The sequence below is a fragment of the Phoxinus phoxinus genome, assembly GCF_949152265.1.
Source record: "Phoxinus phoxinus genome assembly, chromosome: 10".
In the NCBI taxonomy this organism is placed as follows: Eukaryota; Metazoa; Chordata; class Actinopteri; order Cypriniformes; family Leuciscidae; genus Phoxinus; species Phoxinus phoxinus.
The window spans coordinates 3,011,336-3,037,847 of record NC_136885.1 but is presented as its reverse complement, the minus strand read 5'-3'; the positions used below and the strand labels follow the sequence as shown (position 1 = coordinate 3,037,847).

Sequence of the window (26,512 nt, the reverse complement as noted above, 5' to 3'; positions counted from 1 at the left end):
CGTTTAGAAACAAAATGGTTTGCCAAAAAAAGTATTATGCAGTTCCTGTCTCATCAGATGCAGTTTACCGATACAGTTCCAAACATAAAAGTTAATCCTAAGAGCAAAATTATTGTTAATGCGAATGTAATATGCATTTCAAGATTTACCATGAGCTCCAAAGTGATGGTATTTTCGTCTCACAGTGAAACAGTTATTATCTTTAACATTTTTTTTTTTCTAATAAAGTTGCATAGAAGCAATGTGCAGTTCTGTTTGTTAAAGAGGACCTATTATACATTTTTACTTGTTTGAGCATGAAAAATATCTGCAAAATTCCAGTTTTTCTCTATATCAGTGTCAGTGTTTCTGAACTCCTGAAACGCCTCGATTCTAGTCTCGAGTTTCTTCCGGGAACACGTCACAATATTCCTCATTATAATAATTCATACGCAGAATAAAGGGGCGGGGCCTGGTTGAGTTAGTTAGTAGTGTGTTAAACTGGCGGTTATGGTAAGGGGCGGGACATTTCCCAAACACACTAGAAGCGCTTGACCAATCACAACACACTGCTCCAGCCGACCAATCAGAGCACAGTGTGCTTTTCAGAAGGAGGGGCTTCATATAGACAGGAAGTAAACAGAGCGTTACTGACAGACTGGGAAGAGAGGAGCCGCAACAATGGAGAATATGAGGAGAATAATCAACATTCAAGCAGGAAAACCTGTTCTTGTAAAGCCTGAAAACAACATCAAGACTTTGAAAAAAGGCATAATAGGTCTTCTTTAAATAATGAACCCGTAAACTATGCTGAAAGTAAATTAAGTTATTTTCAAAATGGAAATGGGAATTGTAGATTTCATTAAATGACAATAAAATCAGCATGCACAGGTTTAGCTTGATGCCTTGTTCTCATTACTTATGCTATTATTTCCTTAGCATCTTGTCCTGCTAACAGTTTCGTATTATGACCACACAGGTGTAACCTTCCTTCAAGATAAATGCTTAAAAGAAGCAAGAAAAACAGCACCTTTTATCTCTCTACACCCCCCTGGGAAAGCAAGAGGGAGTTTGTGTCAGACCTTCATCATCTGAGGACTCAGGGGCCGGGAGGGGCCCCGCGGGAAGGACGTGTGTGTGTGTGTGTGTGTGTGTGTGTGTGTGTGTGTGTGTGTGTGTGTGTGTGTGTGTGTGTGTGTGTACTAACATTTACATCGGTGTGGGTTCCCATCGGTGGGAGCACATCCACCTAAGGAGGTCCAAAATCGGAGTGGGGCCCAAAATGGTGGACCCCACTTCGATTTCAATTAAAATAGGCTCAGCAGCCTCCCCTGATCCTACCATTGCTTTTTTTTTTATCTCTAAAAAGTGGCCCGTAAGGTAGCAAAAAGTGGGTAAGTGTGTGAAGGTGTGTATCGTCGAGCCTTTTTGTACCGGAAGTCAGGATATACACTTCCCGCGAAATCGAATACACACCGCGGGAATCTGAAACCTTTGGCCAATGAAATTACTGCACTGTACAATCAGCCGCGAATGTAAGGAAAACCGCGGATATTGCACAAGAAGAAGAAGTAGAAGAAGAAGACTTAAACGATAGAAGATTGAAGACAGAAGAAGACGGAAGAAGAGTGGTATTTTACAAATACCGACCTCTGCATGCAACAGGTAAGCTAGGCATGGTTTTCATTGTGAGTTTATTTTGGCGTTACAGTATATCGTGATTTTTGCTACCTCTTTTGGCTGCCATGTAGCTAACGTTAGCGACATAATATTACTATTAGCAGTTGGCTTAACCTAATAACATGTCACCACGGACATGACAGCGGGGCAGAGACGGGGTGCAGTGAAGTCGTGTCGTTAAAAGTGGAGTTGGTTGTGAATTGTGAGGTTTTTATGGTGAGTTCATATTTTGGCGTTATATCGTGATGTTTGCTACCTCGTTTAGCTGCCATGTAGCTAACGTTAGCGTCATAATATTACTATTAGCAGTTGGCTTAACCTAATAACGTCACCACGGACATGACTGCGGGGCAGAGACGGGGTGCAGTGAAGTCGTGTCGTTAAAGGTGGAATCGGTTGTGAATTGTGAGCAAGACAGGGCAGGACTCGCTGATGGAGGTTAGCCAGAAGCTAACGCGCAGGACTGAAGCTACGGTGCCAAAATGCAGTCGTACAGAACATTTAGACGTCACGTCATTGACCCATATATATATATATATATATAAACACATTTTTTAACAAATAAAAACACATTCTTAGCAGGACAGTTGAGAGAAAATAATAGAAAAGACCGCCTTCAAGTTTTTCCAAATTTACATTGCAATTACAGCAATATAGCTGTAGCAATTCAGTTGTGGATGTTTTGGTCACATAATTTTTCAATAAAATGCGCAAAGTATTTAGTGAAAAATCTTTCCTGTTCTCAGTTGTCCATGTCCGTGACAATGTGAAGTGATGCTTGCCATTTTAGCATCTTATCTCAACTTAATTTTATATATATGTAAGGGTCAATGACGTATGAGGATTTTTGACATTATTATTTTTAGTATTTTAAAATTGGCCTGTCGAAAATCCTTATACGTCATTGACCCATATATATATATATATATATATATATATATATATATATATATATATATATATATATATATATATATATATTTCTGCAACTGCGGGCACTTTTATGTCCCAGCAGTGAAATTTTTTATTTATGTTAAAATTTGTCATATGATGCTTTATAAATATATGCAGAGTGCCAATACACACCTTGACAAAAAATAGAATAACTGATTAATGTGATTTAATATAATATTATGAAGCATTTATAGCTCAAAACACCATTTTTGTTAACGTCCCACACCTGTGGTCTCAATGTTAAGATACATAAAATAAGCTAATTTAATGTCTTTACCGCAGCAAATTTAGGTGTTGCGGTAAAGACCTTGTGTTGCGGTAGAGACAAATTAAAGGTTTACTGTATATTCAATTACAAATATTCAGTATATTATTAGTACTGAAGTATATATTATATATTAGTATATATATAAACATGCCATTGTTGAACCCTAGATGAGACTTATTTTTATAGAAGTTTAGAAAGAAAAATGTATAAAATGAACGTTATTGTAAGGACACTTTTTAAGAAGATGACCTGAAAAACATAAAAAATAAACATGTTCCGGATTAAATTCTTAATGACTACATTCAATTTTGTGTACATTTTTATATGTATTACAGACTATGATGATTCAAATTGAAATTCATAGAGGTTGATTTTTTTTAAAATTGGGATAGTCAAAAGTGCCCATAGTTGCAGAAACACCCATATATATAACACATTTTTAACAAATAAAAACACATTCTTAAATTTCAGAACATCTCACTGTGACTGATCAACTGATCGACAAATGTAGCAAGATGTGAAACCTTAGCTTGTTTAGACTGAATACTTCTAAGGGAAGTTTTCACCTAGCTTTTTGTCTGGGTGGTACCGGCCTACCCTGGACCCCCCCAAAACCATCCATGCGTGTATGTATGAGGAAGGATGTGATGCTGCATATGTCAGTCAATGGTCATGTGGCAACGCCGCCATGCTGCTGTACCAGAAGTTAGGTTTGACAGCCCTAGTTTAAATTGATTACTGAGTGTCTGTGCAGCACAACATGGTTATCATCTAACAAGTTAACTTCTCGGCTTCAACAGGCTCGGTCAGCTTTCAGTGTGCACATTTCAGAATTTGCATATTTCATTAGCCCGTGTTTGATGTTAAACAATGTGCATCCTGCAATAGCAAAGCTCAGTACACAGCTGTTGCAGCGTCTATGTGTTTGTATTAATGTCTGTTTATTTATTTATTTTACATAATAGATTTTTTTTGTGACTTGCTATTTTTCAAAAACCTTTTTGTGAGATTTGCCTTGACTAAGTACGAATTACAATTATTTTCACAGAGCCATTATGTCCGCAAGGAGGAGGAGAAAGAAGCCTATAGACGATGCAAAGACATACATTCTGTCTTGCACTGACAAGGATGGGTTTATGCAGAGATTCATTGACACTTACAAAGGTAAGTTGCAGAAGATTTTTTTATTTTTTTTGCCTTTGTCAAAGACAGACAGTGATCGAAGTGAGTGTGATACTTTACAGCCCAGGCAAGATTGTCAGAGTGCTTTGTCAGAATATTCTACTGAAGTGTCCAGAGAAGTAGAGCCTATTGCTGTGGTAGACTAGCTGCAGTTTAGAGTTTAAGGCAAATTTTCATCTTGATTGATCCCAAATAAGTGACATGGAAAGGAAAGGGCGAAGTTAATAGGGATAAAACATCTGCATTATAAAACATTAAAAGTAGATGTTATCATTCACATGTATGAATTTCAGTTCTTTTCTTGTTGTTTCCCTTGGCCTGTTGGGTCTTATTTTTCATTTACTGAGCTCCTAAGGTTTTTGAAAAGCATTCGTTTTGATTTTTAAAATGATGCAGGAACCATGAAGTAGCACTTTCTTCTTCTCTGTTTCTGCTTCAGCATACAGTTTTTTCCTCACAGTCTCTGGGTGTCAAACCCCAATTATTACAAATTTGTAATTAATAAAGTTATTGCACTTGAGAATCCGAATTTCAATGCACCTTTCGTTCACTGCAACTTAAAGTCCCACTCCGATCATCTTTTGAGCTATTTTAAAGTGTTCTCAGTGGTCTTTAAATTATGATTATGCAGTTTTTAGCCCAAATCAAAAAACATGTGCTCTTTTCCAGGACTTTGCTTCTGCAGAGCGGCAGTAGCTCATTAGCAATTCGCCTCTGCGTTGTGGGCGGAGCCAGCGCTGCGGTAAATTATGAAAGCTAATACCAATATCTCTCTTCTTAGCACTGCATCCCACTAAAGCACACAGGTGTTGATCCGCCATCGTCTTCTCTACTCCTCAGAACCTGAGTGGAGTGGGGCAGGAGCTTGTGGCCCCCCCCCCAGAGTTATTACATCACAACTCCAGTCTGTTTTAGGCTGCCTTATAGTGACTGCCATTGGTTCACAGCCATTTGAATGCAGAAATACTCAAAAATGCAATTTTGGGCTTAATTTTCTAAAGATATGTCCTCTAGCTTTAGAAAAATGCCACAAGAACATGTTAACAACACGAAAAACATGATTTTCATCGGAGTGGGTCTTTAAAGCTCATTTGCACAATACATTATTTAACCAGTCTCTCTATTTGTTGTATATATGTTTATTATATTGCTTTTCTGTGTCCTATATTTATTTTGTAAATCAGGATTACTTTCTGTTTTTTATATTGCTATTTAATATTTAGTTTCATGCCTTGCTGCGGCTACAATGTAATTTTCCAGTTTTGGATCAATATAGTACATCTGTCTGTCTGTCTATGTCAAAAGTCTGAGTTGCATGATGTTCTTACGCTTCACTGGTGTTACCTGCACTAAATGGTACACGGCACTCTCAGTTTAAAGGAGTCATAACCTAGTATTACCTTGGATACCCACGCTCTATTATAGTCTTTTCAGGCTCTTCTAAAAAAATTAACACAGAGCTCCTCTGACCCTTATTTCTGAAGGCATTATTGTCTCGCGAGATCTGATGCGATATTTTGGCTGTCGTGGACGGTCATTTTAATAATTCAAATGAGGGGCGCGTTGATTGGTGGCAGGAAAGAGGGGGGTTGACACCGCAGATAACTTCAGCATATCATTCCAAAATGACATCATGGCGCAAGTTGTGAATGAACCCGACCTGGCCGCAACCTACGGGATTCAACCGTAAATGCACGAGCCAGACTCTGAACCTGAGCTGGAAAGGTAAGATGTAGAGTCGATGGAAGTGAGATCAACGTTTGCTATCATGTGGTGTTTTTGCCTTGTTTCACGTTGTGGTTTTTTAGACATTCAAATTTGTGAACGATTCCGGCGTAAAATGATTAGCACAGACACAGACACCTAACGTTAAGCCAGTGGGAAGGGTTGTAGGAACCGCGTCATTAAAAATTAATTTAATCCACTGGTCCCTGACAGCTTGGTCCGTTCTTGGGAGAGAAAACACATTTAAGTTACATGTTGATTCTGGCAGTCAACAACAGAGCAACTCACGTGTGCGTAACTACGTTTCTGCATCTTTCGCGACTAAATATGAGGGGGAGAGGGCGGGCTTCCTGCAGCATAGGTCTGCGGTGTCCATATATGGTGTATCCAGAAATTAAAATCTCGTGTTTGAGTGCGCGTGCACGTGGGCTGGTTTACGAACCCTGGGGTAAACAAACGCTTCACTTTTAAATATCAGGTTCCCGGCCAGTGTATAATCGTTAGGCAATCATAACATACATTGATTCTCGTGGAAAAGTGAAAATTACAGGTAATGACTCCTTTAAGGGAACCGAACAGAGCATAGACAGGACCTCAGTAATGCATTAATGTGGATGGGTCTGCATCAAAAACATTTTTTGGCCACATAAAGTCTGATCAAAAAAGCACTTTACCTGTAGAGTGTGTATCACAACTGGGAGAGTGTTGAGCATTGTCTGCAGGTAATACACTGACTAGACGCAAGAACCTCAACCTCACTTTGAAAATACTGTAGTATCTCTTTTTGAGTCCCAGAATGAAATGTTTAATTATTATATATTATTGTAGGAAGAGGAGTGTTTGCCGCACACCCCATTGAACCCGGGGACTTCGTGTTGGAGTACAGGGGTAAACTCCTCACACAGGAGGAATGCAAGTCAAGAAAATACTCCGAGATTGAAAGCACATTTCTCTTTGACTTTCAGTGGCAGAATCATCACTTATGGTAAACATTGAAAGATGGATGTTTTGTATTGATTTAGAGAAATTATGAGTTAACCCTGAAACAAGGGTTTAATACTTGATGAATGAATGAAGCACAAATACTCTTAAATTCTTTTGAAAATAACTCTTTCAATAAAACTTTTAAAAGAATGTAAAACTATTACCATTTTTCTGATACTTTTCAGCCTGGATGCATCGGAAGAAGATCGATCTCTCGGAAGATTGGTCAATGACAACCAGAAAAATCCAAATTGCGTTATGAAAAAAATCATAGTTGACAACAAACCCCATTTGTGCCTTTTTTCTCTGAAGAAAATAGAAATAGGAGATGAAATTGATTATAACTATGGTGATTCAAAATGGCCTTGGCGCAGTAAGGTGAGTTGGTTAGATGAAGTATAGAGATTTCTTTATTTAAATTTTTTGTTGCAAAAGCAAATTTTGTATTTCTCCAATATTAACCATGTTTCTAATATTACTCTTGACTGTCTATGGAAATGCATTTAATCTTTGATCTGTGATGTGTGTTAAAATGAGTTCTTCTTTATCTGCAATCCAGTTGAAAAAAACCCAAGCTCCAGCCGCAGCAGTAGAGAATGAGACCAGCCCTGTTCCTCAGACGCTAAATGATGGACCAAACCCAGATCAGACCTGCACACAGGTAAAAGTACATTCAAACGCATTCATCTATGCTGACATGTGGTGGTGTTCTATTACTAAAGTGGACCAATGCTTATGTGGCTTTATATTGGCTGCTAAAGGCCAGGTAATGTCACACACACCGGCATGTTTCCAGTCATGTTCTTATGGGGTCCTTCCATCTTCCAAGTACATTTGTTTCTCTAGTCTCTCCTTTACACACTCATGTGTCTGTAGTCTGACCCATGTGGGGCCCTTCCGTCTAGTTCTTACTGTAATTGTTTTTAATGCACTATGGCAACACCTGACATGACCTCAACTGTGATTTTCACATTCGTAATTGTATACTGTATCTGAGCCGTTCGATGTTTTAAAGCAATATTTTGATTTGATCCACTGCAAACTCCTGGAATAGACGTGAGCTGCTTTTTAGTCCATGCTCTCAGTTGAAGTTCAGTCCTGTTTCACCATTAGATGACCTTATTAGCCTGTGAATGTCTCTTCAGACAGTTCTGAGACTCTTCTTGTCTGTCTATTTCAGGTGAAAGGCCTTCAGACTCCTGCCGCAGCAGTAGAGAATGAGACCAGCCCTGTTCCTCAGACGCTAAATGATGGACCAAACCCAGATCAGACCTGCACACAGGTAAAAGTACATTCAAACGCATTCATCTATGCTGACATGTGGTGGTGTTCTATTACTAAAGTGGACCAATGCTTATGTGGCTTTATATTGGCTGCTAAAGGCCAGGTAATGTCACACACACCGGCATGTTTCCAGTCATGTTCTTATGGGGTCCTTCCATCTTTCAAGTACATTTGTTTCTCTAGTCTCTCCTTTACACACTCATGTGTCTGTAGTCTGACCCATGTGGGGCCCTTCCGTCTAGTTCTTACTGTAATTGTTTTTAATGCACTATGGCAACACCTGACATGACCTCAACTGTGATTTTCACATTCGTAATTGTATACTGTATCTGAGCCGTTCGATGTTTTAAAGCAATATTTTGATTTGATCCACTGCAAACTCCTGGAATAGATGTGAGCTGCTTTTTAGTCCATGCTCTCAGTTGAAGTTCAGTGCTGTTTCACCATTAGATGACCTTATTAGCCTGTGAATGTCTCTTCAGACAGTTCTGAGACTCTTCTTGTCTGTCTATTTCAGGTGAAAGGCCTTCAGACTCCTGCCGCAGCAGTAGAGAATGAGACCAGCCCTGTTCCTCAGACGCTAAATGATGGACCAAACCCAGATCAGACCTGCACACAGGTAAAAGTACATTCAAACGCATTCATCTATGCTGACATGTGGTGGTGTTCTATTACTAAAGTGGACCAATGCTTATGTGGCTTTATATTGGCTGTTAAAGGCCAGGTAATGTCACACACACCGGCATGTTTCCAGTCATGTTCTTATGGGGTCCTTCCATCTTCCATATACATTTGTTTCTCTAGTCTCTCCTTTACACACTCATGTGTCTGTAGTCTGACCCATGTGGGGCCCTTCCGTCTAGTTCTTACTGTAATTGTTTTTAATGCACTATGGCAACACCTGACATGACCTCAACTGTGATTTTCACATTCGTAATTGTATACTGTATCTGAGCCGTTCGATGTTTTAAAGCAATATTTTGATTTGATCCACTGCAAACTCCTGGAATAGACGTGAGCTGCTTTTTAGTCCATGCTCTCAGTTGAAGTTCAGTCCTGTTTCACCATTAGATGACCTTATTAGCCTGTGAATGTCTCTTCAGACAGTTCTGAGACTCTTCTTGTCTGTCTATTTCAGGTGAAAGGCCTTCAGACTCCTGCCGCAGCAGTAGAGAATGAGACCAGCCCTGTTCCTCAGACGCTAAATGATGGACCAAACCCAGATCAGACCTGCACACAGGTAAAAGTACATTCAAACGCATTCATCTATGCTGACATGTGGTGGTGTTCTATTACTAAAGTGGACCAATGCTTATGTGGCTTTATATTGGCTGCTAAAGGCCAGGTAATGTCACACACACCGGCATGTTTCCAGTCATGTTCTTATGGGGTCCTTCCATCTTTCAAGTACATTTGTTTCTCTAGTCTCTCCTTTACACACTCATGTGTCTGTAGTCTGACCCATGTGGGGCCCTTCCGTCTAGTTCTTACTGTAATTGTTTTTAATGCACTATGGCAACACCTGACATGACCTCAACTGTGATTTTCACATTCGTAATTGTATACTGTATCTGAGCCGTTCGATGTTTTAAAGCAATATTTTGATTTGATCCACTGCAAACTCCTGGAATAGACGTGAGCTGCTTTTTAGTCCATGCTCTCAGTTGAAGTTCAGTCCTGTTTCACCATTAGATGACCTTATTAGCCTGTGAATGTCTCTTCAGACAGTTCTGAGACTCTTCTTGTCTGTCTATTTCAGGTGAAAGGCCTTCAGACTCCTGCCGCAGCAGTAGAGAATGAGACCAGCCCTGTTCCTCAGACGCTAAATGATGGACCAAACCCAGATCAGACCTGCACACAGGTAAAAGTACATTCAAACGCATTCATCTATGCTGACATGTGGTGGTGTTCTATTACTAAAGTGGACCAATGCTTATGTGGCTTTATATTGGCTGTTAAAGGCCAGGTAATGTCACACACACCGGCATGTTTCCAGTCATGTTCTTATGGGGTCCTTCCATCTTCCAAGTACATTTGTTTCTCTAGTCTCTCCTTTACACACTCATGTGTCTGTAGTCTGACCCATGTGGGGCCCTTCCGTCTAGTTCTTACTGTAATTGTTTTTAATGCACTATGGCAACACCTGACATGACCTCAACTGTGATTTTAACATTCGTAATTGTATACTGTATCTGAGCCGTTCGATGTTTTAAAGCAATATTTTGATTTGATCCACTGCAAACTCCTGGAATAGACGTGAGCTGCTTTTTAGTCCATGCTCTCAGTTGAAGTTCAGTCCTGTTTCACCATTAGATGACCTTATTAGCCTGTGAATGTCTCTTCAGACAGTTCTGAGACTCTTCTTGTCTGTCTATTTCAGGTGAAAGGCCTTCAGACTCCTGCCGCAGCAGTAGAGAATGAGACCAGCCCTGTTCCTCAGACGCTAAATGATGGACCAAACCCAGATCAGACCTGCACACAGGTAAAAGTACATTCAAACGCATTCATCTATGCTGACATGTGGTGGTGTTCTATTACTAAAGTGGACCAATGCTTATGTGGCTTTATATTGGCTGTTAAAGGCCAGGTAATGTCACACACACCGGCATGTTTCCAGTCATGTTCTTATGGGGTCCTTCCATCTTCCAAGTACATTTGTTTCTCTAGTCTCTCCTTTACACACTCATGTGTCTGTAGTCTGACCCATGTGGGGCCCTTCCGTCTAGTTCTTACTGTAATTGTTTTTAATGCACTATGGCAACACCTGACATGACCTCAACTGTGATTTGCACATTCGTAATTGTATACTGTATCTGAGCCGTTCGATGTTTTAAAGCAATATTTTGATTTGATCCACTGCAAACTCCTGGAATAGACGTGAGCTGCTTTTTAGTCCATGCTCTCAGTTGAAGTTCAGTGCTGTTTCACCATTAGATGACCTTATTAGTTCCTGTTCGATGTTTTAAAGCATCTTTTTGATTTGAATTTTGATTTTAAATATTTTGATTTGATGCACTGAAAACCCCTGTAATGGTCAATTGGACCATGGACCAATGCTCATGGGGCTTTAAAGTAGTCAGGTGACCTTATTGGGTTGTAAAGGCCAGGTAATGTAACACACACTGGCATCTTTCCAGTGCCATTCTTGTGGGGCACCTTTTAATGCATTATGGTAACATCTGTGGAGAAAAAAGAAGAAAATCTGCATACTGGGTTAAAGCTCACAGTTACCTTTTTTATTGACTAAAAAACAAACGTTTCGATCCAAATGGTCTTCCTCAGGCAACTATATGATAGTATTGTAATACTATAGTATAGCTGTACACTGATTTTAACATTTATAATTGTACACTGTCTAAAAGGGCTGATGTTCACATTTCTGGATTTAGATTTTTAGTCAGACCATGCCATGTTTCTTTGGCCAAACTTTCTAATTCCATACTTACTGAATTTTTGTTTATTTTTAGGTATTTACTGTCCAAGGATTTTCACTGGTTGATTATCCAGATAGTGATGAAACTGATGAGGATGGTATGGAAAACGAACCTCCCACCCCACACCTGGATGTTATTATAGGGCAGAATGATATTGGCCCAGATGTTTCAGATCATTTGTACGATTCAGATGAAACTGTTGTGAAAGAAACTTGTGATGAGGCTTCTCCAAGCAACCATTCCAACAATCAATCGGATGATGAACTTGTTCCACCATTGAGACGCACAAAAAGCATTCTGGTAAGCCCCAAAACACATTTTAACAATATAATTAACTTGTTTATGTGATCAATTTTGTGCCACTAGTAAGTGAATTTGAATTATTTTATATTTGAATGGGAATCATTCACTTTGAACCTGAATCGATTGTTTTGAACAATTGCTTTTAAAATCTGAATCTAAATAGACTCATTTGAAATTGAATCTATTGGATTGGCATAAACACCTTTAGGAGTGATGTCCAGAGATCAGCGCTCAGGTGTGTTCTTAAAAAAAAAAAAAAAAAAAAAAAAAAGATACAACGTGCCCAGTGGTGTAGGCTACTGGTCAGCCAGCATACCGGGACAAACCCCGGTAGGCCGACGCTATCACTCCCGGACGCCGCGGCCGGTCTCTGTTGCCAAAATCCGGTCGCGTCCTCCTCCTCGCCTGGTGCATTAATTATCAATTAAATAGAGATCACCAACAATCAATCAGTAATCATTTATTAGAGAGCTCAACTCTTCTTTTCTGACTGATTGCTGATTTTTTATTGATAGGGAGACAATTGTGAGGTGAGGAAGACACTTCGGAAAATTGACTAATCTCTCCCTCTCTCTTGAGTAGTTCCATGTCTACAGGAATGACACCATATCATTATGATGAATCATTTGCTGTGAAGTCATTCAATTTAACAATCAAATGCATGAAAACTGAAACGTTACTCTTTTTTTAATAATTTTGTCAACGTTTACTCCACCTGAAAGGCAGTTTGGACATGGGCCTCAGCAGGTGGATGGAGGGGTAATATTGGTCAATAATTTTCATAGGTGTCTAGCTCACCTGACAACCTCTGAATGGTCTCCCTATCAATTAAAAATACAGCAAAATATCTCCATGTCTCCCTTTTTGCAGATGGACAGAGTACGAGATTTTACCCACAGTCTCTATGATTCAAGTAGCGACGGTGCAGAGGAGACTCCTTTTTTTAAGCCTGAAAGGGATTCAAAGAAGCTGAGAAGAAGGTCTTGCCGTCCCGTAAGTCGGGGGGAAATGGTCCATACACATTTTTCTTAATTTAGTATCCTGAGCCTGTTCAATCAGTATACTCAGGTTTTTTATATTTAATGTTGCAAAAATAGTTATTAAAAGATGTGTGTTTGTTTTTAAAGATTCAGATGAATCTCTTGGAATCGGATGACTCAAACTTAGGTAGCGAAGAGGAGTATATTCCAAATCCCATGGATGAAAGCGCAGAAAGTGATAGCAGTATGGAATTAACCCTGGAAAAGGAAAAAAAGAACAAAGGTGCATCATCCAGTCAGAGCAAGTTTAAGCCCAGAGAGAGAAGTAGATCCTCCCGAGAGAGTGGAAGCGAGTCCTCCAGACAGAGCAAGTCCAAGCCCAGAGAGAGAAGAAGTAGATCCTCCCGAGAGAGTGGAAGCGAGTCCTCCAGACAGAGCAAGTCTAAGCCCAGGGAGAGTGGAAGTAGATCCTCCAGAGAGAGTGGAAGCGAGTCCTCCAGTCAGAGCAAGTCTAAGCCCAGGGAGAGTGGAAGTAGATCCTCCCGAGAGAGTGGAAGCGAGTCCTCCAGTCAGAGCAAGTCTAAGCCCAGGGAGAGTGGAAGTAGATCCTCCCGAGAGAGTGGAAGCAAGTCCTCCAGACAGAGCAAGTCTAAGCCCAGGGAGAGTGGAAGTAGATCCTCCCGAGAGAGTGGAAGCGTGTCGTCCAGACAGAGCAAGTCTAAGCCCAGGGAGAGTGGAAGTAGATCCTCCCGAGAGAGTGGAAGCGAGTCCTCCAGACAGAGCAAGTCTAAGCCCAGGGAGAGTGGAAGTAGATCCTCCCGAGAGAGTGGAAGCAAGTCCTCCAGACAGAGCAAGTCTAAGCCCAGGGAGAGTGGAAGTAGATCCTCCCGAGAGAGTGGAAGCGAGTCCTCCAGACAGAGCAAGTCTAAGCCCAGGGAGAGTGGAAGTAGATCCTCCCGAGAGAGTGGAAGCAAGTCCTCCAGACAGAGCAAGTCTAAGCCCAGGGAGAGTGGAAGTGAATCCTCTAGTCATAGCCAATTTGACTTTAGCCAGAGAAGACTTTTGGAAAGATGTCATGATCCCACACAAAGATTTCCAAATAGCAGAGTTGATGGGAATGAAAAGGAAATAGCAACATATTCTGAAAACAATGTTTCAGTGCCCCTGGAAGAAGAGCAGTATATATTTGTCAGTCCAACTTTAAAGAAAGATGATGGATCCAGAAGCTATAACAAGAAACATTTCTGCTTTTATTGCAGGAAGTTTGTCCAGAAAATGTCAAGACACTTGTGGCGTAAACACCAAGATCAATTGGATGTTGCGAAAGCATTCAGTTTTCCAAAAAACTCAAAGGAAAGAAAACTACAATTGGACTACATACGAAATAAGGGAAACTTCGAGCACAACAGTCATGTTTTGGAAACACAAAAAGGAAAACTAATCCCATGTAAACAACCGGGGAAAAAATCAGATGGACATAAATTTGCACATTGCATTCACTGCTATGGGTTGTTCTCAAGAAGAGCGATGTGGCGGCATTTCAAGGTCTGCAGTTTCAAACCCCAAAGTACTAAACCAGGTAAAAATAGAGTTCAGGCATTGTGTGCTTTCGCTGAACCTTCTCCATCGGAATATACAGACGCGTATTGGAAGTTCTTGAGTGTAATGATTCAGGACAAGATTGCAGTTGCAATTAAAGGAGACAACTGCATCCTCAATTATGGGTTCAGGTTGTTCAAAAAGAATGAGAAGATAGTTAGTCAACACCAGTATATACGCCAAAAACTGAGAGAACTTGGCAGGCTTTTATTGGAAGCTAAAAAAATCACGCATGTGAAGACCATTCAAGAACTCATCAAACCTGAACAGTACTCCCAGGTTGTCAGAGCTGCAAAGAACCTATCTGGATTCAGTGAGGAAACTGGCATATACCAATGTCCCTCTCTTGCACGCAAGGTAGGACACAGCCTGCATTCGTTGGCTATGTTTATCAAGTCCGAAGGACTGAAAAAGAAAGATAAAGAAACCATTAAAGATGCTGAGGAGTTCGCACAGTTGTATTTAGAGAGTTGGAGGTTTGATATTGCAGGCCAGGCATTAACCCAGCTTAACCGGGCCAAATGGAATGCACCGCAACTTTTACCTCTTACACAAGATATCCAAAGGCTACATTGCTATCTAGAAGAAAAACAGCAGCAACATCTCAAAGATTTAAAAGAACATCGTTCATCCACAAATTGGAAGGAACTTGCAAAAGTAACGCTGACTCAAGTTATGCTTTTTAATCGGCGGAGAGCAGGTGAAGTGTCCCGAATGCGCCTGTCTGCATACTTATCGAAGGACACATCAGAGGAACAAGGAGATGTAAATTTGGCCCTCACAGCGCTTGAGCAGAAGCTCTGCAGGCATTTTGTGCGAATAGCAATTGTTGGAAAAAGAGGAAGGAAGGTTCCTGTTCTTCTAACCCCATTAATGAGACAATCACTTGATGCTCTTACTGAGAGCAGAGAAGAATGTGGGGTGCTGAAGGACAATGAATATCTGTTTGCATTGCCAAAATCTGCCCATTACCTCAGGGCTTGTGACTGCATGAGGCAATTTGTCAGTGAATGTGCTGACATAAAAAATCCTCAAGCGCTAACATCAATTCAACTGAGGAAACATATTGCTACCCTGTCTACTGTATTGAACCTCAAAACCACTGAGCTTGACCAGTTGGCAGACTTCCTTGGTCATAATATCGCTGTTCACAGGAAACACTACAGGCTTCCAGAAAGCACCCTCCAATTAGCCAAAGTAAGTAAAGTCCTCCTGGCAATGGAACAAGGACGCCTAGGAGATTACAAAGGAAAGAGCCTCGATGAAATACAAGTCGATGTGAATGGTAATTAACTTTATATTCTTGAAGACACAATCATTTGAGAGATGATACTACTGTTGTATACTCTTGCAGATTGCCCATAGTTTCAGCTTTCCAAACTAAATTTTTTATCAATTATCATTTTAGAGACCATTGACATGGAGGGACCTTTAGCAGAGGACATTGAAGGTATGTGTATACCATGTTCCTAAATTGATTCTAAATGATCCATTTTAGATATTTTGTGTATTGTATTCTTAAGTTATTTCCCTCTCCAGATATCAGTATGCTAGGAGATGATGGGACAGACGATGAGGTCAGCATGTCATCCACGGAAGAATGTACCTCCACATCACAAAGTCAAAACCAGGGAGTGTCTGCAACCGGTGAGCTTGAACGCAATTCTTACCTTTCGTGCATTTCACACAGCACGTGGCAAAAATGTTAACATCAACAACTCCACCTCCCTCCTTTGTCCCACCCACCTCTTTCTCCTGCAACTCTGTCAGGAGACCTGTCTGATGCAGAGGCTGCACAATCAGTCAAACACAACCCCAGTTTTAAAACTGAACACTGCGTCAGTACTGCCTGAAATTACAAGTACCATTAACTTTGAGGTTAGCGTGAACCCACCTATTGCTTATAGGTTGCTCTAATCTCTAGGCACAGACTTCATACAGGGATTGCACAGCTACTCCAACACGTCCCTGTCACTACAGAACATCTGGAATGTGCGCGATAAAGTGATGCAGGACAATTCCCTGAGCACATTATTCAAGTCTGCTTCATAGCCGCAAACAGACTCCACGGTTGTCCGCATTGCTGAGCAGTGACCGCACTTGCACTGCAAAGGGTTGCCGACCCTTTCCTCACTGTCATCTCCGTCCGGAGCCGCTGCAGCTCCCTCAACTTCCGCAAAAACGGGCCTCTCAACCCTCCTCCTCATCACTGGCTCAAACGCATATGCCATCGGGTTAGATGACATCAAATAAACTCGTACAGCCTTGTCGTCTTGACATGTTTCCTCCTCGTCTGTGTACTCATACTCAACTCGCTGTAACTGTGTACTCGTACACAGTTGAAGAGGAAAAATGTTTGAGTAGCCGTGCAATCCCTGCGTGAAGTCAACCTATAAACAGTAGGTAAGGGCACACTAACCTAAACGTTAATGCTACTTGTAATGTCAGTAACAACAGTCGCTTTCTGTCTGATGAAATCAGTTCATCTTATATTGTCCAACATACAATCTTTTCGGCGCACAGCTACTTCAGCACTAGTGGACTGCGTGGGACGGTCTGTCGTCCGTACACTATATGAGGAAATATACTGCTTGAGTGCCACTATCCTTTAGGTCTTAGATGTTTCCCTGCTGCAACACACCTGATTCATTGTGCAGAGCTTGGCAACAAGCTGTTTGATCTATTTAATTTGAATCAGGTGTGTTGAAGCAGGGAAACATCTCAGACCTGCAGAATAGTGGCCCTTGAGGACTGGAGTTGCCCATACCTGGGCTAACATGACAACTAATATTTTCACGTCTCTAGTCACTTGAAAAGAATTTAGGACGATAGGAGACGGGATGAAATAAACTGTGTCTCTCTTTAAGAGACACATCCCATATACCGACTTCTTGTTAAGTGCCTTGAGACGACATCTGTTGTGAATCGGCGCTATATAAATAAACTAAATTGAATATACTAAATTATTTTATAAAATAACACAACCACTGTACTGACGGCTATTACATATTTCATGTAGTGTATACTACAATAAAGTAATTTCTTTGTCCAGATGTCAGTATGCCAAGAGAAGAGGGGTCAGAAGATGAGGTCAGCATGTCATCCCTGCAAGAATGTCCCTCCACATCACAAGTCCAAAACCGGAGTGTGTCTGCAAAAAAGAGAGGTAAGCTTTGGGGCTTGCACTCTCTTTTCGGCCAGAGCTGCTCATTTATTTTTAAGGGCTTTTACTTTGCTTCCTTGACTCTTGAAATATGTCTGTCCCTCCTTACTGTCCGGTGCCACAAGCCTGACTGGCTTGAAAGAAGCTGTTGCAGGAACAGACCTTGTGAGCCTGCATTGTTGTAGGGTTGGGGAAAGACTGGCATTATCACCTTTATATCAATAAGTTGTATTTAAAAAAAAAATCTTTAACACTTTATGGAGTTACTCAGGAAAAATGCTTGCATTTCCTCCAACAACGGAGGTGTACAGTGACCAGTTGAAAAACTCGAACAACCTATAATCACCTTAAATACCTCCTAACTGCTAGTGTTCCTTCATCCAAGTCTCATTAAGCCTCCACATGCAGCTGACTTTATTAAATAACCTTTTAAAAGTGCCTTGTAAATAGAAAATATTATTATTATTATTGTTTTTATTATTATTATTTTGTGAAATGCAAGAAAGAATAAAATTGCTTTAAGTGAGAGAGAGAGTGTTTATACTCGAGTGTAGGGTAAAAGCATCCTGTTGCAGTTTCTTTTCCAGAATTATAATGTAATGCCGTCAGAAGTACAATGAGCCACTGCAAACCACTCAGTTTAATAAATACAACACACAAAGAAAAAAGAATGCAATCAAAACAGTTAACTATAAATAAAGTTAAAAAGCAAAATTAAACGGAATGCGTCTGAGCAGGCACTCCTCCGTTGCTTTCTGCCTTTCGTTCACCCGTTGCAGCTCTTCCTTCAGCCAGTTGTCGGTCGTTCTCATGGGGGTTTTGGCAAAAGAGGGAGCACGGGGCTTGGAGAAGCTGGCAGCACAGGGGGGCTGGGGTTTTCCCACCGCTTCATGCTCTCTTTCAGCAACGAGACCCAAACATCCGGAGACTCGTGATCACTCTGGCCAATCACAAGAGAGTACATCCACGTAGCTGCGTTTGCGTAGCTGGGCAGCACGTCAGGTCCGAAGAGGTGCCCATTAACCTGTTAGCCTTCAGCGCCACTTTTGAAAAATCCCCAGAAATTGCATACCCAACCTAAATACCCAACCTAAAAAAGATTCAATTCATTGACCCTTCGTCCTAAAAGCACAAGCATGATCTCATTTGAAAGCTGACACCTGGCACTTTATTGGAAATGTAGAATGAATTATTGTCATAATGAAAAAAAAATTATGAATAGCTTCAAAGTTGTGTAAGTTATTAGAAATTTATTTTTATGAAACATCTTCATGAAAATTAAATTGAAGTTGGCCCGTCAGCACTCTAGAAATGCACTCCAGCTAAAGACACATGTCTGACCATGTTATATTTAAAATTTGAAGGTGATAAGTCTAAAACTCTGTATTTTGTTAAATGTTTTTCAAGATCATCTCAAATGACTTTATTTTGAATTGACTCTAAAATGCAAACTTGTGTTTATTGTCATCTATTAGCATCTATTCAGTCTATTGTCTCTATTGTTTTGTGGTGCAAACGAGCCCCATTCAGTGTCACTCTCTCCTGCTCACATTTACACCTTTCCAGCCGGCTTATGGCCATAAATATTATTTTCCTTTGTCTCCATTATAATCGCTAACGACTGGCTAATCACGGTGTTTCACCCCCTAATTTCTTTCATAATCTTCACTTCACATTTGAAACTGTATCAAATGCCTTTCTCAAATAAAGAAATATTTCAGTAAGCATTCCGATTTAGAAAAAAAATCATAAAAAATAACAGCTAGATGGCAGGTGCAACTAGAGAGCTAGCTAGCATGTTAGCTTAGCACACCATCAATACACGACAATTTATGAGATTAAAACCCTGTTTTATGCTCCAAACTTACTTTATAGCGCAAGTCGAGTGTTTTAAATAATCTTCTATGAGCTTATTTGGCTTCAGAAAAGAAAATCAGACAGAAAATAAATGAGTTTATGGTATTCTGCATGTTTGTAAAGTCTATATCGATTAGCATTGCATTATACATATAATCTATTATTATAAAAATACCTGACATGGCTCGAAGAACACAGGTAAATCAAATATCATTGCAATCATGTTTATTGTCTTCAAAACATCTTTATCTGCATGTTATAGCGATCTCTGAAAGCTAACGTTAGCTGTGTTTATGTCAGTGACGTCCTGGAAGGTCACAGGTTGTTCTTCTTCGTGAGTGCACTGTGCACCATATTTGGAAAAAAACTGTGCATAGAGCGCCCTCATTCTGCTGTATGGATTGAAAACACAGTACATCAGAGTATCCAGCGCTCTTTATGTATACATCGACGCATTTGGATATAAATTCAATAAATAGTATTCCTGTCTATAGAAATATGATGTAAACCTATGATAATATATCAATATTTCTCCAAATCTGCACATTTTTGAGCCAAAAGCCCTGAGGAACGTTGTTTTGTCACGCGTTCTCAAGACAACAGCACCGGAGTTTTTTTCTGAATGGAGCAGCTGACGCTCATAATTCATATTAAAGGTATCGACTCATTTTTTCATTACATAAATCCTGACACAAATTAAGACATAACTGTCACTATAAGTTTCTCAGAATACAATAGTGGTCAAATACTGAAACGTGAGACTTATATATTTTTAATGATGTATAGTTTGTCAAGGTAATAACATTAAATCTGATAGTAACTTTGAACTATTTAAAAAAAAAAACGCTTCAGAGCGTCCTCGCTCTGGTGAAGGTTAACAGGTTAAGCTGCATAATTAAGAATTAATGTGCAGTGTTTTTGTTTTTACCAAACCAGTGTATAAAATGAATAATAATCTCAGTCATGTTATTATGAAGAGTTGTTTATTCCAACAAATAAGAACTTTATTTATTTACATTGTTAACAGTGCAATGTCTGCAGTGTTCTCTCACTCTCCACTGAAATCTGTGTGCTCCGTGTGAAGTCCACCTTTACTTATAGTGGTAATCCCAGAAACGGTTCCTGTCCTCTGAAAAACAGAGGCGGACATCACACTTGCTGCATTGGGTATTGGTGTACCCTTTACTGCAATGTCTGCAGTGCCCTCTCTTTGTCTTCAGGGGGAAATGTCCAGTTTGGTCCATGCGCACATCCATGGGCGGTGGTTTGCGTGACTTTTTAGAAGAGGGAGCCTTTGGACTTCCATCATCCATGTGTGGTCTCTTTCCACTATTCGGAGGGCTCCTGTCTCTGGGCTCTTGTTGATTGAAGATGGCCGTCCTCTCTTTGGTGTTTTCAGTGTTGTGTCCACCAGATTAGAATATAAAGAACAAATGTATCAATTTATGTACATCTCAAATACCAGTGTGATTTATCACAAACAAGGTAAATAGCACAAATAGATCATTACCGTAATGAGAGAGGAAGCCAACTGTGCTTGGAACTTTCTCATGTTCAGTATCTCCTTCTTTGGCATCCTGAGAGTATAGGCTGTGCTGCTTGTAGAGGAGCCAGGCGTTGACCACAGCAAGGGTGATTGTGTGCCAGAAGATGTACATGTACCACCGCCAGGATTTCAGTGCGTACTTGTGTTTTGCTGTAAATTAGTCCAACAAATCCACACCTCCCATGTATTTATTGTAGATGCCCACAATGGAAGGCTTTCTAACGTCAATGTACGTTTTGGCGGCTTTGTCCCAGTGTTGAATCTCCTGAACAGGTTCTGGTCCAGCGAAGGATGACACAAGTGTCACCGCCCTGTTGTCGTACCATTTGACAGCACAGATGTTATTTCCCCTCCACTCTGTGGTCAAAGCCTTCTCTGCCCTTCTTCTTCAAGCTCTTCACATGTAAAGATTACAGTTGGGTAGATGCACTTGCCTGGCTGTTCCCACATAATGGATTCCTTGCTCAAGGAGCTTCACTACCAGTGGAACGAAGGTGAAGTAGTTGTCTGCCTAGATCTTGTTGTGTTGACCCTTTGGAAATGTGGAGGCAAGCTTTATTACAACAACACCTGACAATCCAAGTTCAGATTTGACTCGTACTTCATTGTTGCTCCCTTGGTAAACATCAAAGTCAAGCATCATGCTAAAGATTCCAGCTTTCACTCATACTTTAAAGCCCCATGAGCGTAGATTACCTTGCATATACTTCTTGATGCAGCTGAACTTCCCGTTGAAGGGTATCATCATCTTGTCCATGGAATGTGCTCTTCTGGTACCACCTGCAGGCAGTTTTCTCTGAGTGAATCAAGCCGTGGTCTGAGTTTCCAGAGTTTGTCCCTCTTTTCAGTCTCTGGCACGGTTAAATTGTTTACAAAATGTAATGTTCCATCCTCAGGTACATGCCCAATGCTGCCTGTATTTCTTTTGTATTAGTGTTGACTAATCTTTTGTCATTTTGAATGCTGTACTCATTCGTATTTGTTGCCAGAGCTTGAACCAAATCTTCTGACACAAACTTTTGGAATATTGCAGTGATGTGTGGAGGGAGGTGACATCATCTGTGAGAGCTTGACCAGAAAAATCAGTGACGTCTGTCATGTGGCATGATGTATTTCTTTGATTGCCCGGGCTCAATATTCACATTAGCTGGACAATCGGTAGGTTCTTGGTTTTCTTTGACCACAGAGACATCAATATCTGATTCTTCATCACTTGCATCAGTGTCGTCAAAATCTATGTCCACATCACTTTCTCCTTTTTGGATGATGGATTTACATTGATGCAATTACATTGTGCACATTGTACCGAGGATTTCTCCTTGCTGGTGGCATTCTGAAATGAAAAAGATAAAATTGAAACAAATGTACATTGTATATACAAATAGCACACATGCCTCATTATGACGTGTTCACACTTTTGACTGAAGCAGCCTATTCACACATCTCACCGGTCACACTATACCTAATGGCTCACCTATAGTAGACTGTGATTGTAATCCTTACAGGAATGCATTCAGCGTCCAGTTTACAACAAAATCTAACAGTGAGGAACATTTACACCTGTGCCAGAACAAAGCACCAGGAGCATCCCGCACAACTTGGAGGATTGGCCAGGTGTCTCTTGCAAAAGAGATCTTGGATCTCAATGGGACAGACCTGGTTAAATAAAGGTTATAGGCCTAATGATAATAAGCACTTTGACTATAAATTGATAAGAACATTTTGTTTATCAGTAGACTAAGAAAGGGAAGATTTGCACAAACAGAATTTCTTTGTTAGTAAGTCCTGCAGAATTTGATAGCAAATTATAATGTTTAGATATGGCAATATATCTTTCAACTCTAATACAGTATAGAATATGTAATCCGATATAAAGCTAAAGGGTATAATGTTTAAATCATGTATAATTTGTTGTGAACATTTTCATTTAAGTTCCCCTCAATATGTTCCTCTTAAATACAGGGCAATTATGACTGCCACTCTCATCCAACATTGTAATATTGCAACATTTATAAAACAAGCTCTAAACAAAATTTAGGGCATATTTTCAACATTTACTGTATATGTCCTTGTTCTAGACACTGTAAGAAACACAGAAAAACATATTCCAAGCATTTTACTTACTTGAAGATGAATCCAGTCCAGTAAATCAAAGGGATGTTGGTTGATCAGAAAGTTGTAGGATATGTCACTTCTTGACTTAAGGGTGGGCTTTGTATACAAATCCTGGATCCAATTACATGGTTGGAATAAAATGTAAGACCCACAGATCATATTGATGTGGTTGTATAAACAAACAAACAAGAAAAAAAAGACAAAAGGGGTTTTGGGGAATAACCACAATTGTTGTAATTCTGAAACAGTGGGTCTTACAGGGTTAAGTAAGATTACAATTTCTTTATAAAAGAAAACCTACAATATTTTGTGTTTTTGCCTACATAGGAAAACAAACGGCCGTCAAAAGAAGCTGGACCCCAGACGAGTGTGCTGCAGTGGACACACATTTGAGGAGATTTATTGTAATGAATCAAGTTCCTGGTAAAGAAGAGTGTCAGCGCTGTATTTCTGCAGAACCTCAAGCTCTCAGAAACAGAGACTGGAAAGCAGTTAAATATTATGTTAAAAATCGCATTACAGCCCTGAGAAGAAAAGTATAGTGTGAAAGCACCTAATGGATCTGAGGTAAAACCAAAACATTAGAGGTAGGATCTTAAAATGTTTTGTCTTTGGTTGTGTTCTGTTGTAACGTTGTTGTTGTTGTTGTTGTAAGGGTTTGCTCAGGTTTTATGGCTGTCCAGTGGCCTACAAATATACACATTTCACAGTACTTATTTAATTTTATTTTTAATTTGATGGATGTAGGATGGATGTTGGATGGATATTGAATAGATGTTTGATCGATGGATGGATGGATGTTGGATGGATGTTCGAGAGATGGATGGATGTTTGATGGATGTAGGGTAGATGTTTGATGGATGGATGTTGGATGGATATTGAATAGATGTTTGATCGATGGATGGATGGATGTTGGATGGATGTTCGAGAGATGGATGGATGTTTGATGGATGGATGTTGGATGGATGTAGGTTAGATGTTGGATGGATGTAGGGTATATGTTGGATGGATGGATGTTGGATGGATGTAGGGTAGATGTTGGATGGATGGATGTTGGATGGATGTAGGGTAGATGTTGGATGGATGGATGTTGGATGGATGTAGGGTAGATGGATGTTGGATGGATGTAGGGTAGATGTTGGATGGATGTAGGGTAGATGTTGGATGGATGTAGGGTAGATGTTGGATGGATGTAGGGTAGATGTTGGATGGATGGATGTTGGATGGATGTAGGGTAGATGTTGGATGGATGGATGTAGGGTAGATGTTGGATGGACGTAGGGTAGATGGATGGATGTAGGGTAGATGTTGGATGGACGTAGGGTAGATGTTGGATGGATGTTGGATGGACGTAGGGTAGATGTTGGATGGACGTAGGGTAGATGTTGGATGGACGTAGGGTAGATGTTGGATGGACGTAGGGTAGATGTTGGATGGACATAGGGTAGATGTTGGATGGACGTAGGGTAGATGTTGGATGGATGTTGGATGGACGTAGGGTAGATGTTGGATGGACGTAGGGTAGATGTTGGATGGACGTAGGGTAGATGTTGGATGGACGTAGGGTAGATGTTGGATGGACGTTGGATGGACGTAGGGTAGATGTTGGATGGACGTAGGGTAGATGTTGGATGGACGTAGGGTAGATGTTGGATGGACGTAGGGTAGATGTTGGATGGACGTAGGGTAGATGTTGGATGGACGTAGGGTAGACGTTGGATGGACGTAGGGTAGACGTTGGATGGACGTAGGGTAGACGTTGGATGGACGTTGGATGGACGTAGGGTAGACGTTGGATGGACGTTGGATGGACGTAGGGTAGACGTTGGATGGACGTAGGGTAGACGTTGGATGGACGGACGTTGGATGGACGTAGGGTAGACGTTGGATGGACGTAGGGTAGACGTTGGATGGACGTAGGGTAGACGTTGGATGGACGTAGGGTAGACGTTGGATGGACGTAGGGTAGACGTTGGATGGACGTAGGGTAGACGTTGGATGGACGTAGGGTGGACGTTGGATGGACGTAGGGTGGACGTTGGATGGACGTAGGGTAGACGTTGGATGGACGTAGGGTAGACGTTGGATGGACGTAGGGTAGACGTTGGATGGACGTAGGGTAGACGTTGGATGGACGTAGGGTAGACGTTGGATGGACGTAGGGTAGACGTTGGATGGACGTAGGGTAGACGTTGGATGGACGTAGGGTAGACGTTGGATGGACGTAGGGTAGACGTTGGATGGACGTAGGGTAGACGTTGGATGGACGTAGGGTAGACGTTGGATGGACGTAGGGTAGACGTTGGATGGACGTAGGGTAGACGTTGGATGGACGTAGGGTAGACGTTGGATGGACGTAGGGTAGACGTTGGATGGACGTAGGGTAGACGTTGGATGGACGTTGGATGGACGTTGGATGGACGTAGGGTAGACGTTGGATGGACGTAGGGTAGACGTTGGATGGACGTAGGGTAGACGTTGGATGGACGTAGGGTAGACGTTGGATGGATGTTGGATGAATGTAGGGTAGATGTTGGATGGATGTAGGGTAGATGATGGATGGATGTTGACCAGATGTTGGATATATGGATGGATGGATGTTGAACAGATGTTGGATATATGATGGATGTTGAACAGATGTTGGATATATGGATGGATGGATGTTGAACAGATGTTGGATATATGATGGATCTTGAACAGATGTTGGATATATGGATGGATGGATGTTGAACAGATGTTGGATATATGGATGGATGGATGGATCTTGAACAGATGTTGGATATATGGATGGATGGATGTTGAACAGATGTTGGATATATGATGGATGTTGAACAGATGTTGGATATATGGATGGATGGATGTTGAACAGATGTTGGATATATGATGGATCTTGAACAGATGTTGGATATATGGATGGATGTTGAACAGATGTTGGATATATGGATGGATGGATGGATCTTGAACAGATGTTGGATATATGGATGGATGGATGTTGAACAGATGTTGGATATATGGATGCATGTTGACCAGATGTTGGATGGATGGATGTTGGATATATGGATGGATGGATGTTGACCAGATGTTTGATATATGGATGGATGTTGGATGTGTGGATGTTGATATTCTTATTTATTTTAATTTACCTGAACACTGAAAGTGTGTGGGGCATATGTTAAATATGTCAAAGGATTTTTCATTTCTTTAAATATCTCTGTATCATGATTTCAAAATTTGAGGCTTCACTGGAAAGAACAACTTGTGAACATGACATTATGGATGCAGTGCAATGAAACATAATTTCAATGCCTATATAAGAGAAACTGTTGGGTTTACATAAGTTCAGGCTGATGTTGTTAAAACATTGAGTGCAGATTGTACAGACCTCTAGACATTACATTAATAATTTGTTTTAATCATTTCATAAAAAGTGTATTGACTGACAACTGTGTGGCATAAACT

The 26,512-nt window shown here is 40.7% G+C and overlaps 2 protein-coding genes across 2 annotated transcripts; both read left to right on the top strand.

Annotated features, from left to right (window-relative positions):
• Positions 1-3,148: 3,148 nt before the first annotated feature.
• Positions 3,149-14,071, top strand: LOC307005679 (uncharacterized protein; the record flags this gene model as incomplete). The annotated part of the gene is made up of 11 exons (XM_079626049.1): positions 3,149-4,045; positions 6,617-6,773; positions 6,958-7,150; positions 7,332-7,433; positions 7,953-8,054; positions 8,574-8,675; positions 9,195-9,296; positions 11,524-11,790; positions 12,664-12,786; positions 12,921-13,961; positions 14,033-14,071. Exons 1-11 carry the CDS (start codon positions 3,937-3,939, stop codon positions 14,069-14,071), a joined length of 2,337 nt encoding a protein of 778 aa, XP_079482175.1. The 5' UTR covers positions 3,149-3,936.
• A 138-nt stretch (positions 14,072-14,209) lies between these two features.
• LOC307005859 (uncharacterized protein) lies at positions 14,210-23,745 on the top strand. Its single transcript, XM_079626359.1, has 5 exons — positions 14,210-15,657; positions 15,781-15,822; positions 15,912-16,019; positions 17,425-17,538; positions 23,381-23,745. The coding sequence occupies exons 1-5, from the start codon at positions 14,301-14,303 to the stop codon at positions 23,593-23,595; spliced, it is 1,836 nt and encodes a 611-aa protein (XP_079482485.1). The 5' UTR covers positions 14,210-14,300; the 3' UTR covers positions 23,596-23,745.
• The last annotated feature ends 2,767 nt before the right edge of the window (positions 23,746-26,512 follow it).

Bases quoted from the DNA above. Each gene is read 5' to 3' on its own strand.
- LOC307005859 (XM_079626359.1), top strand. From the start codon at position 14,301: ATGTGGCGGCATTTCAAGGTCTGCAGTTTCAAACCCCAAAGTACTAAA. The intron at 16,020-17,424 runs GTGAGCTTGAAC...TTCTTTGTCCAG, and splicing joins CCAGGGAGTGTCTGCAACCG to ATGTCAGTATGCCAAGAGAA. The intron at 17,539-23,380 runs GTAAGCTTTGGG...TTGCCTACATAG, and splicing joins TGTGTCTGCAAAAAAGAGAG to GAAAACAAACGGCCGTCAAA.